The 17,752-nt window shown below is 36.1% G+C and overlaps 2 protein-coding genes across 2 annotated transcripts in view; both read left to right on the top strand.

The window, feature by feature from the left end:
- LOC132552668 (uncharacterized) overlaps window positions 1-7,638 on the top strand; it is a 28,697-nt gene extending 21,059 nt beyond the window's left edge. The window contains exons 10-18 of the mRNA XM_060216857.1: window positions 638-838; window positions 2,795-2,802; window positions 3,533-3,711; window positions 4,007-4,079; window positions 5,595-5,793; window positions 6,436-6,529; window positions 6,801-6,917; window positions 7,083-7,199; window positions 7,540-7,638. Coding sequence (XP_060072840.1) covers window positions 638-838; window positions 2,795-2,802; window positions 3,533-3,711; window positions 4,007-4,079; window positions 5,595-5,793; window positions 6,436-6,529; window positions 6,801-6,917; window positions 7,083-7,199; window positions 7,540-7,638 — 1,087 coding nt within the window. The remainder of the gene's footprint in view (window positions 1-637; window positions 839-2,794; window positions 2,803-3,532; window positions 3,712-4,006; window positions 4,080-5,594; window positions 5,794-6,435; window positions 6,530-6,800; window positions 6,918-7,082; window positions 7,200-7,539) is intronic.
- A 2,601-nt stretch (window positions 7,639-10,239) lies between these two features.
- Window positions 10,240-17,228, top strand: LOC132552667 (glutathionyl-hydroquinone reductase YqjG-like). The gene is made up of 9 exons (XM_060216856.1): window positions 10,240-10,328; window positions 11,298-11,305; window positions 11,674-11,852; window positions 12,184-12,256; window positions 12,478-12,676; window positions 13,119-13,212; window positions 13,854-13,970; window positions 14,215-14,331; window positions 15,614-17,228. Exons 1-9 carry the CDS (start codon window positions 10,240-10,242, stop codon window positions 15,710-15,712), a joined length of 975 nt encoding a protein of 324 aa, XP_060072839.1. The 3' UTR covers window positions 15,713-17,228.
- Window positions 17,229-17,752: the final 524 nt, after the last annotated feature.

Raw genomic sequence — 17,752 nt, 5'->3', positions numbered from 1 at the left:
AAAGCATGTTGATATCTATGTTGTTTTCAAGATTTTTTAAATTGATAAACTGCTAATTGATTGTACAAACGACACACAGATGATCCGCATCGTTTAATACAAATTGAGGAGAAAAGCAAAATAAACCACACTATACAGCTGTTTCGTCCTTCTAGAGCTCATGGTGATGTTGAGGGCCTAAAACATGAAACAGAGGAGGCGGGTTTAAAAAACAAACTTTTCTGTTGGGAGTCTTTAAAAAAACTTTATTTACTGAAAACATAGTTCCATCGTTGATATATTGGGATGTGTACTATGAAAATTTAACAACTACATTTCATCAGTATTCATTCATTCGGCTATTTTAAAATCAAAATGATTTCAGCTCTTACCTATCCGCAGCTGCGATATGATAAAAACTGTTGTAATAGTGATTATTTATCACACACGAAAGGGTGGGTCTTATGAATATGATGATTTACAATATATCCATTTGTTTTTGTTCATTCCATTAGTTGTTTTTCGTAGAAATGGAACTCTTCATTACTGGAGATACTCGATCTGTTTTCATGATACACAGTACATGTGCCATGGCTACACATGTTTCACAATGTCGCGTGCAATAACTGTGACGAACTGTTCTCACGGAAAGCATTAGGTACGTATGTGTACTACTATGTGGTAAACAAAACCCATTACACACGTGGACGGGCTCTAAACGGACACTGATTAAGTTAACGAAAACTTCGGCATTTAAACTGACCAGAAACATGGCGGCCCCCGATGTTACCACAAAATATAAAGCGTCTGTCACGAGTAAAGGAGAATTCGTCAGATGTACATCCGTGTTCCGCGATTGGTAAGTATACACTATGTTCTGTGTATTTGTGTGTGATTTTGTCAGTCATACCCAATATTACAATAACACCTAAACTTAAACTACATGGAACACACCTGATATATTTAATGCAGCTTTCATATTTAAGTGATCATGATTGGTATTTATTTTTGGTCTCTCACGTGCTAATGTTATATGACCTAAACTCAACAAATGGATTATTATGATATCAAAAATGCTATACTAAAGTCGTTATTGATAAAACTGGCCAGAAATATCATGGGGTGTACACGACAACAAACCTGTAGATACTTTTCAGTAGTGCATAAAAATTGCGTGTTTGTGCTTTGCCATCTTCACACATTTAAAACCATCTACTTTATGTATAACTGGGTAGTAGACACATGTTAATTTAATAAGAAGCTTTAAAAGTATTGGGTTATTAAATGTTATATTACTAGTCGTATATGTGTCCTAATATTTCAACCTGCTATCCATGATATACAAACCATGGGAGGTCGGGTGGCGCATTCGTAACGCATTAGCCTTTCACCTAGCCATCCTTGGTTCGATTCTCGGAACGGTATGAGATCACCTGCCTGACAAGGTTGGTGTTCCCCAGGTTATCCAGTATTCTCCCTCAATAAGACCCTCTGTGCACTTCCATTCGGTCCAAACAAGATAAGTGATATAAGTTAAAAGCTTGTTTCGCACTTGTTGTAAAACAAATAAATTTTATATCTATATCTCTATACAAAACATTATAAGCGATCTGCTGATTGTTCAGCATACCCTTATAGTCGACATCACTGACGGTTTGGCAGCAGACCCTTATAGTCGACATCACTGACGGTGTAGCAGCAGACCCTTATGGTCGACATCACTGACGGTGTGACGGCAGTCCCTTATGGTCGACATCACTGACGGTGTGACGGCAGTCCCTTATGGTCGGCATCACTGACGGTGTGGCAGCAGACCCTCACATCACTGACGGTGTAGCAGCAGACCCATATGATCGACATCACTGACGGTTTGGCAGCAGATCCTTATGGTCGACATCACTGACTGTGTAGCAGCAGACCCTAATGGTCGACATCACTGACGGTGTAGCAACAGACCCTTACGGTCGACATCAATGACGGTGTAGCAGCAGACCCATATGATCGACATCACTGACGGTTTGGCAGCAGATCCTTATGGTCGACATCACTGACTGTGTAGCAGCAGACCCTAATGGTCGACATCACTGACGGTGTAGCAACAGACCCTTACGGTCGACATCAATGACGGTGTAGCAGCAGACCCTAATGGTCGACATCACTGACGGTGTAGCAACAGACCCTTACGGTCGACATCAATGACGGTGTAGCAGCAGACCCTTATGGTCGACACTCACTGACGGTTTGGCAGCAGTCCCTTATGGTCGACATCACTGACGGTTTGGCAGCAGTCCCTTATGGTCGACATCACTGACGATGTAGCATCACACCCTTATGGTCGACACTCACTGACGGTTTGGCAGCAGTCCCTTATGGTCGACATCACTGACGATGTAGCATCAGACCCTTATGGTCGACATCACTGACGGTGTGGCAGCAGACCCTTACATCACTGACGGTTTGGCAGCAGACCCATATGGTCGACATCACTGACGGTTTGGCAGCAGATCCTTATGGTCGACATCACTGACGGTGTGGCAGCAGACCCTTACATCACTGACGGTTTGGCAGCAGACCCATATGGTCGACATCACTGACGGTTTGGCAGCAGATCCTTATGGTCGACATCACTGACTGTGTAGCAGCAGACCCTTATGTACGTGCTATAAGGATTCAGATATGTCGCATTCTTATTATGAATGCCAAATCACTTTTATACCATTGTGGATTTTATTTTCATATTTGGATCTAAAAAAACATTAGGTGCGTTAATAATAAATAAAGAGTTGAGTGCTTATCATGTTTTTCTCGTTTTTAGGATAACGGGTAAGTGAACATCTAGCCGATTGAATAAGGGTGCTGGAAGTTTTGTTCCTTGAGCAGGTACTGTTGTTTTATTTATTTAGTCGATGCCACAGAGTATATAGATTTACAAAAGACATACGAGCGAATCCGTTTACAAACAGCTTAATAATGATTTATTAAAAGTAAAATGTACCAAACAGTTTCTAGGGTTTGTCATTGTTCTTAGATCCGAAATCTAGGAGGTAACTTATTTGAATTAAAATTTGAAGTATAGAGGGAGAGGTTTATTATTCCTATCCTAAAATAAGCTGAATAAATCAGTATTTCTGATAAATGACAATTATATGGATATATACGATGTCGCATACGTATCTGTAACAAGGTATTTAGATGTTTTTGAAACATACTCGTTATACACAACATCTATTAAAACACGTTTTATTCATACGTTAGATTATTTTGAACATCAATTCGAAAAGTAAATTGGTCGATAATTCATAGTAAAACAAAGAATATTTAATCATTTCTATTTTCCGAATATCCATTATGAACCATTTAATACGAACGAGTCTGTAATTGGCAATAGAGTACTAAGACATACATAGATTTTAATACATGTGTCAATAGTAAGTATGATTTTATAGCCGATGCTTAGTGTGCAATATTTTGTAATGGACATTCAACAAAGAGGTAATTTCAATGGCCTTACCTCTGTTAACCTCATGTCATGTATTGGTTTCTACGTGTACAGCGGATGGATCGTCCGGGTTTAAGTCCGAGGCGGGAAGATATCATCTATACGTTAGTCTCGCCTGTCCTTGGGCACACCGTACTCTGATCGTCAGAAAACTCAAGGGGCTGGAACAGACCATCACCTATGACGTGGTTGATTGGCTCCTGGACGGGGAGGGGTGGTCCTTCACAGACAAGGTATGTACTATGATTCCATCATCCTAGAAGGTATTTTGCATAGAAGGGAACTTAAATAATGATGTTATGTATCGTTTCATTTATGAATTTGTAATAAGCTTTTTATTTTTCTTTATTTTAATTTTTTATATTTTCTTTATATGTGTTATGCACATTAGAAATATATACGTAAATACTACGAATGTAACAGACGTTTGAAATAGATGATTAACATTGGGTTTGTCTGGATTTGTATGAAATCAGTCCTTGTAGTTATTTGACGCGGTAAGTGATCACGTTTATTTTATCGTTTAAGAAGCCTGATTGTACGCTGGACACAGTCAACGGCTGCTCGCGATTGCGGGAGGTATATCGTATGGCTAATCCAGGTTAGTTAACGCACGTCATTTACCTTCAACAAGCCTTAAAAACATCATTTTCTATGACATCACTGCTGCATTTCCCCATGAATGACGTATTTAGAAACAGAGATACAAAATCAAATCCGAAAATACTTTTATATTATATTCAGTATTAGAGTCTCACTGTTCAATTGCTTCAAACTATATAAATATGCAGTGGCTATTACAGAAAACAGACCCTAGTCCTGTTGTTGATTATGTTTTCCTGTGCTTTTACCATTCTGTGGTTTTGGATTGCTTTCGTATGTAGGTTCCCCTCGGTCTCAAGTTATGCCTATGTAATTTTGGGACAGATCAGAAAAACAAAATGGCTGACAGATGGAAATCTTAGATTTTTACTTTGAAAGTTTGTTACCACTAGTTCTTAAGAGCTACAGCATAGATCTTTCTCCAATTTCATTTGTATGCTTTCCTCGATCTCTAGCTAGTTGTGCCTGGATGATTTTGGTACGGATCAGAAAAAAACAAAAACAAAAACAAACAAAATTGGCCACAAGTGGCCATCTTGGATTTTGAGTTCGAAAGTTTGTTATCACAATTTCTAGAGAACTATTCTAAAGATCTTTCTCAAATTTCGTGTATATGTTCCTCTTGGTTCCTAGTTGTGCCTTTTTGAGTTGGGGACTGATCAGAAAAACAAAATGTCCGACAGTCAGCCATCTTGTATTTCGCCAAGTATAGATTGTTATTGTATGCTCCCTTTGGTTTCTCCTTGCGCTCGTTTGATTTTGGGACTGATCAGAAGAAAACAGAAATGATTTCCAAGCGGCCATTTTGGATTTGGCAGGTAAAGATTATCATCGCTATTTCTGCAAACACATGTTCAAATGGCTTAACATTAAGAGCAAAAACAAAGAAGAGAAAAGAAGGGAATATGTCCAACTTTCAAAGAGTATATAAAGATCAAAGATTGCCTCTGAGATCCCTTGTTAATCGTCTATTTTGGCACGCAACATTTTTTTCTGTTATATATAGTGTTTGAAATAACTCCGCATGTCAGATTAAAAAATTTTTAATTATCCTGTTCAAAATCAGTTCGGCTCTGTTGGCTGGGTTTGTGTTGATTAGCGCGGTTGATTGGGCTTGTGTGTTCCGATGAAGTTACATAACATTATTTCAATTGACCAAGATTCGCACGGCTGGTGTATCCCATGAAGCTGAAGACTCTTATCCTTCCGGAACACCTGGTCTATTTCTCCTTGTAATGTTTAGGAGTCTCCACATAATTGTTTCTTTGTTCGTATTTAACCTTAGTTCTATTGAATTTGACTTTGAAGCACGATAATGGCAGTATTGTCCTTGCTGTTTTCAACACTACTTTTTACAGTGTCTTGTAGGAAATTTTCGCTCGAAATAATAATAGACATATGAATATCTAAAGTACAATATTATTTTGTAGTTTGCTTTGTCAGCAGTTGAATATCTTCGTCTTGTTGTAGACGAGTAAAATAACGTATATTGTATATATATGTCCTGTTTCAGATGATAACAGTCGCATCACAGTGCCCGTCCTTTGGGATAAACAAAGGAAAACAATAGTTAACAACGAGTCCAGTGAGATTATCCGCATGTTAAACTCGGAATTCAATGCTTTTTGTACCACTGAAGAACAACGGAAGTTGGATTTGTATCCGGAACATATCAGGACCAACATTGATGGATTAAACGAATGGATATATCCGTATGTAAAATGAAGACATCCGTTTGATCATCTCAACGGAAAAACGTATTCCTCGCAAATTATTATCAATTCACATGTTTAGCGGTATGTTTGCGAATAGGTATGTCGTTATTGAAGGGCGGTAGTGCAGGGCCGAGGAGGTAGGATAGAGATGTAATTGAACGGCGTTTGGAACCACTCGAGTTACAAGTGACGTCGATTGGTCGTTAAATAGACATTGTATCAGGTCATATCTATGTTTTTAGGACACGTACTCTGTAAAACGGCGTTATAGGATCTGGAAATTTTTCGCGACATAATTTTATTTGTGACAGCAAACCTTTTCAGAATCTTGCACTCAACTGTGGTACTTATTATCATTAGTCAAACGACACATTGCAGCAAAATATCTTTCACTGTTAATCGATAAGTATAGTTGTATCCGGTTTATCTGCGCATTAATAACTAAAAATGTTTCAATAACTTAACTGCACCTACTTTACAATATATCAGTTATTATATTTTTATTTAGAATTCTTAGAATTCGCTTTGAATGACTCTTTGTTAAAAAATGATGCGTCGATTTTGTTTATAGTTAATTGGAATTCTAATCAAATTTGGCATCATTATTGCTATAGCAAAAGCTACATGTTTATGTCTCAGGATGATCAACAATGGTGTGTACAGAAGTGGTTTTGCCACATCTCAAGAAGCCTATGATGTGGCAGTACGTGAGTTGTTCCAGGGACTTGATAGGGTAAGTTTCCTCAACGCAATGCAAGGCGTATTCTTGTATGTTCAAACGGCTTTTAGTAAACATCTATTTCATTCGTTACCTCTTCGAGGTGTCCATTTTTTGATAACACAACAGCAAACATTTTCATGGCCATACTTCAGAATCATCATTTTCTCTGTTCTCTTGAAAATAACTTTAGCTACTGACATGGGAAATGCATATGCGTAATTATGTAGAAAGTTTGAAACCATGCGATTTCAAAATGCAATGCAATTTCATTTTCCTGAAACAGGCGGAGAATATTTTGTCAAAAACTCGCTACCTAACCGGAAGTGAGTTAACAGAAGCAGATATCCGTCTGTTCACAACCCTGATACGGTTTGATTTGGTCTACGTAGGACACTTTAAGGTAGGATTAAGATTAAACAGATGACAACGCTTACACAGTAATAACAGGCATGTAAAATAGCGGCTTCTGAATGTTTTCTCTGAAGGATAAAATCTATCTTGATATGGATGAAATAGATGAATCATTCTATATCACATTGACTGTCTCCTTGCTATGTTATAACAGTGCAACAGAAAACGGATTGTGGACTTCCCCAATTTGTGGGGATATCTGAGGGATTTGTATCAGCTCCGTGGGATTGCAGATACCGTCAACTTTGAACACATCACTAAACACTATATGGTAAGTTATTTCAATTAATGAACATATAACTTATATTTATCTATACAAATGACATTGTAAGTTGTGATATCGTGTTTTATTTTCTCCTGAGGTCTGATAAACAAGACATAAGCAATGAATTTCCCCGTCCATTAGATTTCGTCGTCACAAGTCCTGTTATATATAGTGGCTAATTCATATCTTACTTCTTAATGAATAGTACTCTTAAAGAAAAGCAATGATATCTATTTTGATTCTCTACACGTACGCTTAAGTGGTTATACACGAGACGACTTTGTATTCAAAACAAAAACGTTGAAGATCCACAGACTTCATTTTGATATCATACCATTTGTTATAGATGAGTCATGCGATGATCAACCCAACAAGAATAGTTTCCATTGGACCAGATATCGACTTCACCACTCCACACGGCAGGGAATCCATGTCGAAAAGTTAGAAGGATTTCAAAGACTTACAGTGCTATTTGAAATAATTGATAAAGACTTTCTGGCGGTTTCTACACTGTATAAAACATAAGGACAAGAATACCAACGAAATGTCTAAACGGGAAACGTTGTTTTCTCCTAGCAGCATATGCCATGGTTCCATGTCAAAATTACTTTATATAAACAATTTCATTTTTTTTGCATCAACTTTAAATGTTATCTAATATATATTGATAGATGTAACTCGCTTTTGTGTCTTCTGTGCAGCCTTTTACATTGCGAAGAACAGAACTTTTGGAAAGTGTGTTTAACGTTCAAATTCTAAAGGTCAGTCTTACAAACTCATTCCTGAAAAATATTTCATTCTTTTCAGATAGCTAGTATTTGCCATACGGAGACCGATAATAAAACATAGACGTTTTAAGTATTCCCAATAATAGAATGTATTACTGTACACTTGTATCTGGTTTGATAACTGTAAGTTTAACAAAATATAATGCACTGTTCTGTCCTTAAATGTCTTCACTCATGTGATAATAAAGCATTATTTTACAGATGCGTGTTGTCTTTAGTTTTTTATAGAGTTTCCTCTGTTATGGGAGACTGCATAAATGTAAGTCCGAAGTGGAAGATGACTATGACAGTTATAACTCCAACACAAAAAATTAAAGTTCACATCTTTTACATCCATTCTGCTAACGAAATACATATAATATCCATTATATCATTCTGCACGCATTAACACAGTCACATAATTCTTAGAGTCAAAGTTTGTGAAGTAAGTAACAAGTAAAATGCAAATATCTTTTATTTCTTATCCAATATTTACTCTCCATTTTCATTGGCCAACATCCGTTCCTCCCGGCTTCTCTGTCGCTCCTCTGACCGTCATACATGGTACAATACGCAAAATAATTACTATTACTGATTGGTTATAATACAATATATGTCACATAATTCCCAGGGTCAAAGTTTGTGGAGTAAGTTTCAACTAAATTGTAAAACTCTCGAATTTCTTGTCAATCATTTACTCATAAACTCTCAATTCTCATTGGCCAACATCCGCTCCTCCCGATCCCCAGTCACTCGTCCTACCTCCATGGGCATAATACGCAACAAACCTACTCCGCTCACTAATTGGTCATAATGCAGTTAATTTAGCACATGTTGCTAAATGTACTCTTCTTACACAATGGTTACTTAAATGTAGATTTAAATGCAAATATTACATTTTTGACAAAACAGGTGATTGGTTAATATTAAGATATTATGTTGCATGAACATAAGTCCGGATTTTGATTCATCAAGACGGTGACAAGTGATATATCTTCGTTGTAACAAGAAAGGTGGGGTGTATATGTCACATACACAAAATCAGAATTACCTTTAGAATAATTTTGATGCTACTAAACACAAATGGAAATACCAATTTGAAGGATTCCGAGAATCTACATAATTGCAAATAAAAATGATGATGGGAGTTTACTACACCTCTTAAAACTCGCACAACAGGTAACCGTCTAATTTGATGTTTGGGCTATCGTAAGTGTTTTTTTGCTATCTAAAACTGTCTGATGATGCGTCATGAAAAAACTTACAACATTGCTAATGATTTACCTCTTTCAAACCAATACAGAAAAATATATCTATGTTAAAACAATTTGCACAACATTTATTTGACCACATGTAAAAAGCATTGCGAAACCATATCGTCTGTTTTGAAGACAATGTTAGGACCGGATATATCACAATGGTCGGAAGAAGACAATTTTGAAATCAAAATGTTTTGTTTCGACTTTGTAACAAGGAAAGTAGGCCGACGGGCCAGAATGATACCGCTAGTTGTAAAAGACAGCATTCGCTAAAGTAAAATTATATTCACCATGGTTAATTTATAAATGTCGTTTACAAATGCTGTCCTTTAACTTGAATCAACCCCCTCTGGTAATTTTAAAGATACTGGTACGTTCAATAGGTATCGGGAATGCGTTACTTGCTAAGGTGCAAACATTAATGTTAGTCTCGGCATTTACCGAGGAAGATCTTTGTCCGTTATATTAAATTATATACATGTACAGACAAATACATTTTCATGGTCTGTCTTTTCAGTGTCATTATCTTGTCGCTACAAAACCCAAAATACATGTAAAACAGAAGACTTTTATGTTTTCAATAATTTTTTGGGGACGATTTATAATTTACTGCAAGTGGACACAATAGACAAGGACTATCCGATTTGAGATAAAATTTGCATTCCGAGTATGATGATGTTTTCCCCAGAATGATGCAAAATGATTTAATGATGAACACATTGACCGGCCTCCAGCACTCTATATATGTAAACCGTCAGTAGTATAATCATGCGGATTTGAAATCGATTGTATTGCTATAAAAGCAATAAAATACTACTTATCCATCTGACAAAGTTCCAACTCTAATAACATAGTTTCTCTTCATGCACTCTGTTACACATGTTTCACACAATCGAGTCAATCGATCGGTGTAAGCTGTGTGCAGTGTTCTCCCTTGTGATATCTACATTTCTCAAGTGGACGAGCACCAAGAGGACGTTGATACAGTTAACAAACGCACCATCTTTTGAACATTGGAACATGGCGGCCCAAGGTACTCAAAAAGAATCAAAATCACCAAAGCCAATTACAGGGGAATTTGTCAGGACTGCACCAGCCTTCCGTGACTGGTACGTACATGGTGTGTTGTGATGTTTTTAATTGTATATATAAACAGCAGCGATATTTCATGTGTACGATTATTCCATTTATGTTGTCTCTTACCTCCCAAAAAATTTGAATGTATCAACAATATACGACATGAGAAGTAGAGTATGTTTTAACACAATATACACACACGCTTAAATAATCAAAACAGCACTGTGTATTTATCGGTGTTTAAACAGATTTCATTTAATCAGTTATAATGTTTGTCCTGGTGTATGATAGAATAAAAGGTAGCGTGCCTATATACAAAGGAAATAGTCTAGACTATATAACCATTGACATGTTTAGTATACTTGCATGTGTTCAAGTTTTTCAACTTATGATACGAGATATTTACAGTCTAGTTATTGTTTGTAAAGTCATCCGGTGTACCATTGCTGCATATATTAATAATCGTCTGCCGTTCTAGCTTTTCAACTGATCGCTAGTGTGCACCAGACTAAACAGTGTTTACACTACAAATTGTTCTATATATCACCTGATATCCTGTAGGGTTGCCTGTTGCATGTCATTCCTGTAGTTTCGGCTGTCAGCGTCTTATTGGCAGGATTACGTCTTACAAAACCTGTACGAGGAAGTATATCAAAGCTATTTCTACACAACCAGATCACTTTACATTTATCACACACCCACTTCCACTAGCCCAGGCTAGGAAGTTAAGTTTCACATAAGTCAGTAAACATTGGGTACATTACAACGTCACACAGTCCTGGAATTTAATAATGTCGAGCAGTTCGACCACACTATCCCCTTTCCTTTGAAAATCCATACAACCAAACATCATCCTATTATGGTCATAAAATTAAATCATATGTATTATTCACAATACTGTATCATTGTACATAATCATATAATATATTTCGATATAGAATGGTCCAATATTGATAGGATCCTATCTATACATATGTACATAACACTTCTACTTTTTGTAGGATAACGGGTAAGTTGTATCTGAATGTCTTCTTGGTGAGGTAACAAGCCGTAAGTACAAACTTTCCACGCTTCATTATATTAATAAAACAGCATTCTTCTTGCTAATCGCTGTATACCGCCAGTATATCTCCTTTATGAATTCTAAATCCATTTATAGGTGCTATTGTGAAAAAGGGTTGTAACTTACCAACAGATGATAATAAACTTTTTTTTAAATTCACATATATGTATATTCTAAGGGCTGCAGATCTTAGTAACATGTATATTAAGAGAGATGTTTAATCTTTCCAATGGGTTTTTGGTGAACGCTATTGGCCAAGAATTCATGTCAAGTCCTAGTTATTCCTCGCCATATTTTGACTCTCACATGTACAGCGGATGGATCGTCCGGGTTTAAGTCCGAGGCAGGAAGATATCATCTATACGTTAGTCTCGCCTGTCCTTGGGCACACCGTACTCTGATCGTCAGGAAACTCAAGGGACTGGAACAGGCCATCACCTATGACGTGGTTGATTGGTTCATGGGCAAGAATGGGTGGTCTTTCACAGACCAGGTATGTAGTTTTGTCATCGTAATACGTTTGTATTTTCAAATTATGATAATTTTATAAGTATCATGTACATGTACAACAGATAACCTCTATATTAGCTAGACCCACGTGATATTATCACTTACCTAATGATAACATAAATTATCTGCGAAGTACGTTACTGCGCACGCATGATGCTATGATAAATATTGGGGAGCGCTTTTGTATGATATTGCATGCATTGTCTTTTTATTTTTGTACACATGAAATGATTAAATGCAAACATGTAATCATTTTTTCTTGACAGCGAAAATATAATAAATCTTATCTTTGATGTTTTTGTGCTCTTGTCTAGAAGAATGGTTGTACTTTGGACACTATCAACGGCTGTTCAAGGTTGCGGGAGGTATACTACAAAGCAAACCCAGGTGGTAAAACATTCCATCTTATTAATTTATTTTCATCTTTTCAACAATAAAATCTTTGTAATAACGTTACACAATATATCTGTGCTCCTTCATTTTGGCATGTGGATTACCGAGTTTTCGAATTCTCGATTTTCTCGTGTTGGTTATCACCCTTAAGACTTTGTGAAACTTGATATTGTCTTGTTGCAATAATTATGATAACTCGTATTGTTTTTCTTTAGACTATGACGGTCGTATCACAGTCCCTGTCCTCTGGGATAAACAGAAGAAAACAATTGTCAACAACGAGTCCAGCGAAATTATCCGGATGTTAAACTCCGAGTTCAACGCTTTCTGTGCCACTGATGAACAGCAAAAGTTAGATTTTTACCCGGAGCACCTCCGGACAAACATAGATGGAGTAAATGAATGGATTTATCCGTATGTATAATTAGGGTAGAACACGTGGCACTCGTCTATTTTTCTTTTGTCCATTAGTACATTATCATATCGTCTGTCACATTTACTTCGTGAAGAACACAAGTATATCGATATTTTACATTGTAACAAAATCGAAATCAATCAAACGACGGCAAAGAGAACACACAAACGTTTAAGAAGGAAAATCAGGTGCTCTGAAAGGGTAAAATGTCGTCTGTTTAATGTAAGTAAAGGCATCGAAGAAAAAAAGAAAAAAAAAACATATTACGAAGAGCTCTAATTAGCATCAATTAATGCACACCGTAATCTATTACTTCCCAGTTAGATCAAGTTGATCAAATTGACATTATACGACTGATTTATGTATTGTTCTATCTATAATCCTATAATTTGTGTTACAATTATTTTCGAATGCACCAGTCATATAAATGAAATGTTACAGGATGATCAACAATGGTGTGTACAGGAGCGGGTTTGCTAGAACTCAAGAAGCCTATGATGTAGCCGTGCGTGAATTGTTCCAAGGTCTGGACAGGGTATATATGATTCACTAATGCTATGGCGTTCTAATAACAGAATCAGCCGGATACAGATATTCAGCTACCAAGTGCATACATATACACTGAAATAGCATTAATAGATACTACATAAAGCCTTAAAAGTACTTCAGTAATTCAGATGTATACAACTTCCTCCTAAGTAGTCGTGCGTGATTGGTTTTCATTGGGAGGACTGTATTCATCTCCCTACTATATATCGCTCGAAGAGATTTGTATCTTTATATATAAACTAGCTCACTTTCTACTCTATGTGTTTCCATTCCGCGTGTACATTATCATTCGATAAAATACAAATGCATTCTCAGATATCAAAAAAAAAAAAAAAAAAAACATTAATGACCATATTTTATTTTCAAGTAGATTCACAAAAATTATGAAATCGCATCTCGAGATGTAGTAGACCACAGTCTTCCTACCGCGTCTTTGTATCATATACTTTACGCAGTGAAACACTCCTCATGTTATTGGCTATATCAATACTTCTAACAATATGATAGACGAAGGGTTAGATATATTATACTACGAGTATTTAATTAAATGTCTATACCACCGCATTGTTGGTTTGAACTGTTACTCGTATCATTGTTATAAAAAAACTTTATTTTCTGTCACTAAAGGTAGAGGATACTTTGTCTAAAAGTCGTTACCTAACCGGAAATGAGCTTACAGAAGCGGATGTTCGCCTGTTTACTACACTTGTACGATTTGATAAGGTCTACGTTGGACATTTCAAGGTAAAATCCCAGTTAGTTACAAGTATTTTAAATTAATAACTAGCAGCCAGGAATGACTAGTACTTAAGTTAAATACAAAAATACATCATTAATATAAACCTATTTATTGATCATTAATAACACAGAACATCTGTTGATTCTAGGTGTTCATACTTACTGAAGTTTTACATGCGGTAGTTTATCTTGCCTAATAATATTCAAATACGTAGATCTGTAAATCCATATTGAAATACCTTTTGATCAGTGCAACAAGAAGCAGATTGTGGATTATCCTAATATATGGGGATACCTGAGAGACTTGTACCAATTTCGGGGGATTGCTGACACAGTTAACTTTGAACACATCACTAAACACTACATGGTAAGTCTTGCATCACAACGTACCCCATTGTTTATCAATAAAAGACTTAAATGGCATGTTTTCATAGCAGAAATATTAGATACACTCTAATACATACTTCTGGTGGAGGAATTAGACATATCCATCGTCTCCAAGTGGCCTGATCAGTTTCATTCTCAGTCACCAATTAATGTTATGGTTTAGGAAAAAACCCTTAAATGAACAAAATAATCGTTACCCTTATTTTGCCCCGCTGTCTTTCCTTTATCTCTTTGACATTGAACTCTACACTCCGGATTTAACTTTTAAGTCCCCTTTTTAAACAGAAATATGAAGGGGTTAAACTATTTCGTTCTATGATAGTTTTGGTCCCAACCTTCTGTCCCCACAAAGATGTTTAAATGGAGTTCAAGGATGTTACAGGCACTTTGATACCAAAATGGTGTTCTTGAAAAATGGAGTAAATTGTAGAGCTAACAGAAACGACAAGCTAGTGATAAAGATTTATGTAACATTTACCAACAACGATAGGTTGAATGGTGATTTTTCATCTTTAGTAAATCTTCAGAAATCACCATATAAGGTATATAACAAGTCACTGATCTAGAGTTTTATACGAATAGTCGATATCACGACTGTGGTGTTTATCTTTGTAGTGATTTGAGATGCGATTTCCTTCTTTCACATGCATCAGATTTAGGATAGTCCACTGAAACGTGCATACAACAGCCTATTGGCACAGTACTCTACAATTAAAAAAATGATAAAACATCACATAATGTGTTAATTATGAAGTTTTTTTTTTAAGTTTGAAGCTCACAATAAACATCAAGGAAATACCGACATGGCAACATAATTATAATTTAACTAAAATTCCATAAAACGAGAGCAAAATATGAACAAAAAAAGATTGATACGGAGACTCCTGAAAAAAGTACAAGGAGAATAAGATCAGAAGTTCCGGAAGAGTAGGCGTCTTCTGCTTCATCGACAACACTCGTAAACCTTGGTCATTCCAAGTAAGTAACGTCACGTTCTCAAATGAGAACAAGACATACAACAACGGAACCAACAGGCAATCTAACGAGCGTCAAATACGTCCAACTTCATGTCCCACAAAGAAATAGAATATTTTTCAATGAGAGCATTATTTGAATATTCACTCCCACTCCCCACAAGAACAAAGGAAATAAGTTTTGAATTTGTACATCTTTTACAAATGTGCCAGGACTCGTCAGAATCCAAAGGTATCGGAAAACATTACGAAATCTAAGCCATTGACACACATGTTCTATTGTTATAGATGAGTCATGAGTCGATAAACCCGACAAGAATAGTATCCATTGGACCAGATATTGACTTTACCACTCCACACGGCAGGGAATCCATGTCGAAAATTTAGAAGGATTTACAGACTTACAGTTCCGTTCGAAATGAATGAAAAATAAAAGACGGTTATTAGACTGTATAAAACATAAGGACAAGAACACCAACGAATTGTCAAAACGGGAAACGTAGTTATCTCCCACCAGAGCATGCCATGATACCATGTCAATATTGCTTATTTTTCAGATTTTGCTTTAACTTTAGATGTTATTTAATGTATATTGATAGATGTTCATCGCTTTTTAGCCCACCTTCATCAAATGGTGGGCTATTCAAATCGCTCTGCGTCCGTGGTCCTTGGTCCGTTCGTCCGTAAACAACTGATCAGAAAAACAAAATGGCCGACAGATGGACGTCATAGATTTTGACTTTGAAAGATTGTTATCGCTATTTCTTGAGAACTACAGCATCGATATGTGTGCTTTTGGTACTGATCAGAAAAAAATAACAAAATGTCCCACAAGCCGCCATTTCATTTCAGAATATTTTGTCTTGATGTTGGTGACAAATGGAATTGGGCAACAGGCAGAGCCTATGAAAGCCCTCTCCATACAATTTAAACAAGTACACAGACACATCAATCAAAATTTTAGATATTAAATAATAATGATAGCATTCCGGGAAAAGAATTTAGAATATAGATTCAGTTGAATAATTATCTAACAAAAATGTTAGGCAAGCATTACCATCATTTAAATTATAGTGTTAAAGAATAGAAAGATGTGATAGGTAATATAATTATATATAACAAGATGGAGTCAAAGTTTGTCAATTGATCACGGCACAGGCTGCCGGTTCAAAAAGTCCATATACCCACAATCCTGAGCCGAGTTACAGTTTGTTAACACTATTTCTTGAGAACTACTCTATAGAACTTTCTCTAATTTCTTGTATAGGTCCTATTGTGACTGTTTGAGTTAGGAAAACCAAAATGGTCTACAGTCAGCCATCTTGAATTTTGCATAGTTAAGATTGTAAATGCTATTTCTTAAGAAGTACATTTCATATTATGTTTCGTTTTGTCTCTCCATGTGCTCGTTTGATTTTGGCAATGAGCAGAAAAACAAAATGGCTTCCAGGCGGCCATTTTGGATTAGGCAGGTAAAAATTATCGTCCCTATTTGTGCAAAGGAAGATTCAAATGTCTTATCATTAATAACAAAAACAGAGAAGAGAAGAATAAAGGAGGCAAAAGATCCAACTTTCAAAGAGCATATATATACCAAGCAATGGTGGGCGCCAAGATCCCTCTGGGACGTCATGTTTGTCTACTTGTCAGGCGTTTTCATTGCGAAGAACCGAACTCTTGGAAAATGTACTTTACTTTTCAAATGTCAAAAGTCAGTCTACCAAAAATCGAATTTAATTATTTTGATATAGCTATTATTTGTCATAGGGAGACTGATAATAAAACACGTTTTAAGTATTTCCAAAAATTACAATGTAATACTGTACTCTCTATCTGGTTTGATAACTGTAAGTTAAACAAAATATGATGTGCTGTTCTGTTCTTCTTTTTTGTTTATAGCCCTCATGTGATAATAAAGCATTATGTAACAGATGCGCGTTGTCTTTAGTTTGTGGAGTTTCCTCTGTTATTGAATGCTGCATAAATGCAAGTCCGAAGGGAAGATGACTATGACAGTGATAACTCGAACAGTAAATAAAAATTCACATTCTTCCAAACGAAATTATATCCACTAAATCACTCAGCACGCATTAATAACATATATTTCGCATATTTCTCGGAATCAAAGTCCCAAGTAAAATGTTAATCTACTTTCTTATCTTTATTCCACATTTACTTACGCACTATCCACGATGTTATACTGTAGAATTCTGTCTTCAATAATTTGTTGGGGACGATTTCAAATTTTGTTTAACTACAACAATGAAATAAAAATGCCCGAAGAATACTCCAAGAATGGTGATTTTCACACAGATCGGCCTCTAGAACTATTTATATATATTAACTGTCAGTAGTATAATCAGGCGGTTTTGGACATCGATTGTATTGAAAAATGATAAAATAGTACTTATTCATCTGGCAATATCC

The sequence above is a fragment of the Ylistrum balloti genome, unplaced genomic scaffold, assembly GCF_031769215.1.
Source record: "Ylistrum balloti isolate Yb309-2 unplaced genomic scaffold, AGI_CSIRO_Ybal_v1 Utg370266, whole genome shotgun sequence".
Lineage (NCBI taxonomy): Eukaryota > Metazoa > Mollusca > Bivalvia > Pectinida > Pectinidae > Ylistrum > Ylistrum balloti.
This window is presented reverse-complemented; position numbering and strand designations above follow the sequence as displayed.

Excerpts from the sequence above, each read along its gene's own strand:
- LOC132552667 (XM_060216856.1), top strand. The coding sequence starts at position 10,240 with ATGGCGGCCCAAGGTACTCAAAAAGAATCAAAATCACCAAAGCCAATT. Across the intron at positions 12,677-13,118 it reads GTAAATGAATGGATTTATCC|GATGATCAACAATGGTGTGT; the intron begins GTATGTATAATT and ends GAAATGTTACAG. Across the intron at positions 14,332-15,613 it reads ACATCACTAAACACTACATG|ATGAGTCATGAGTCGATAAA; the intron begins GTAAGTCTTGCA and ends CTATTGTTATAG.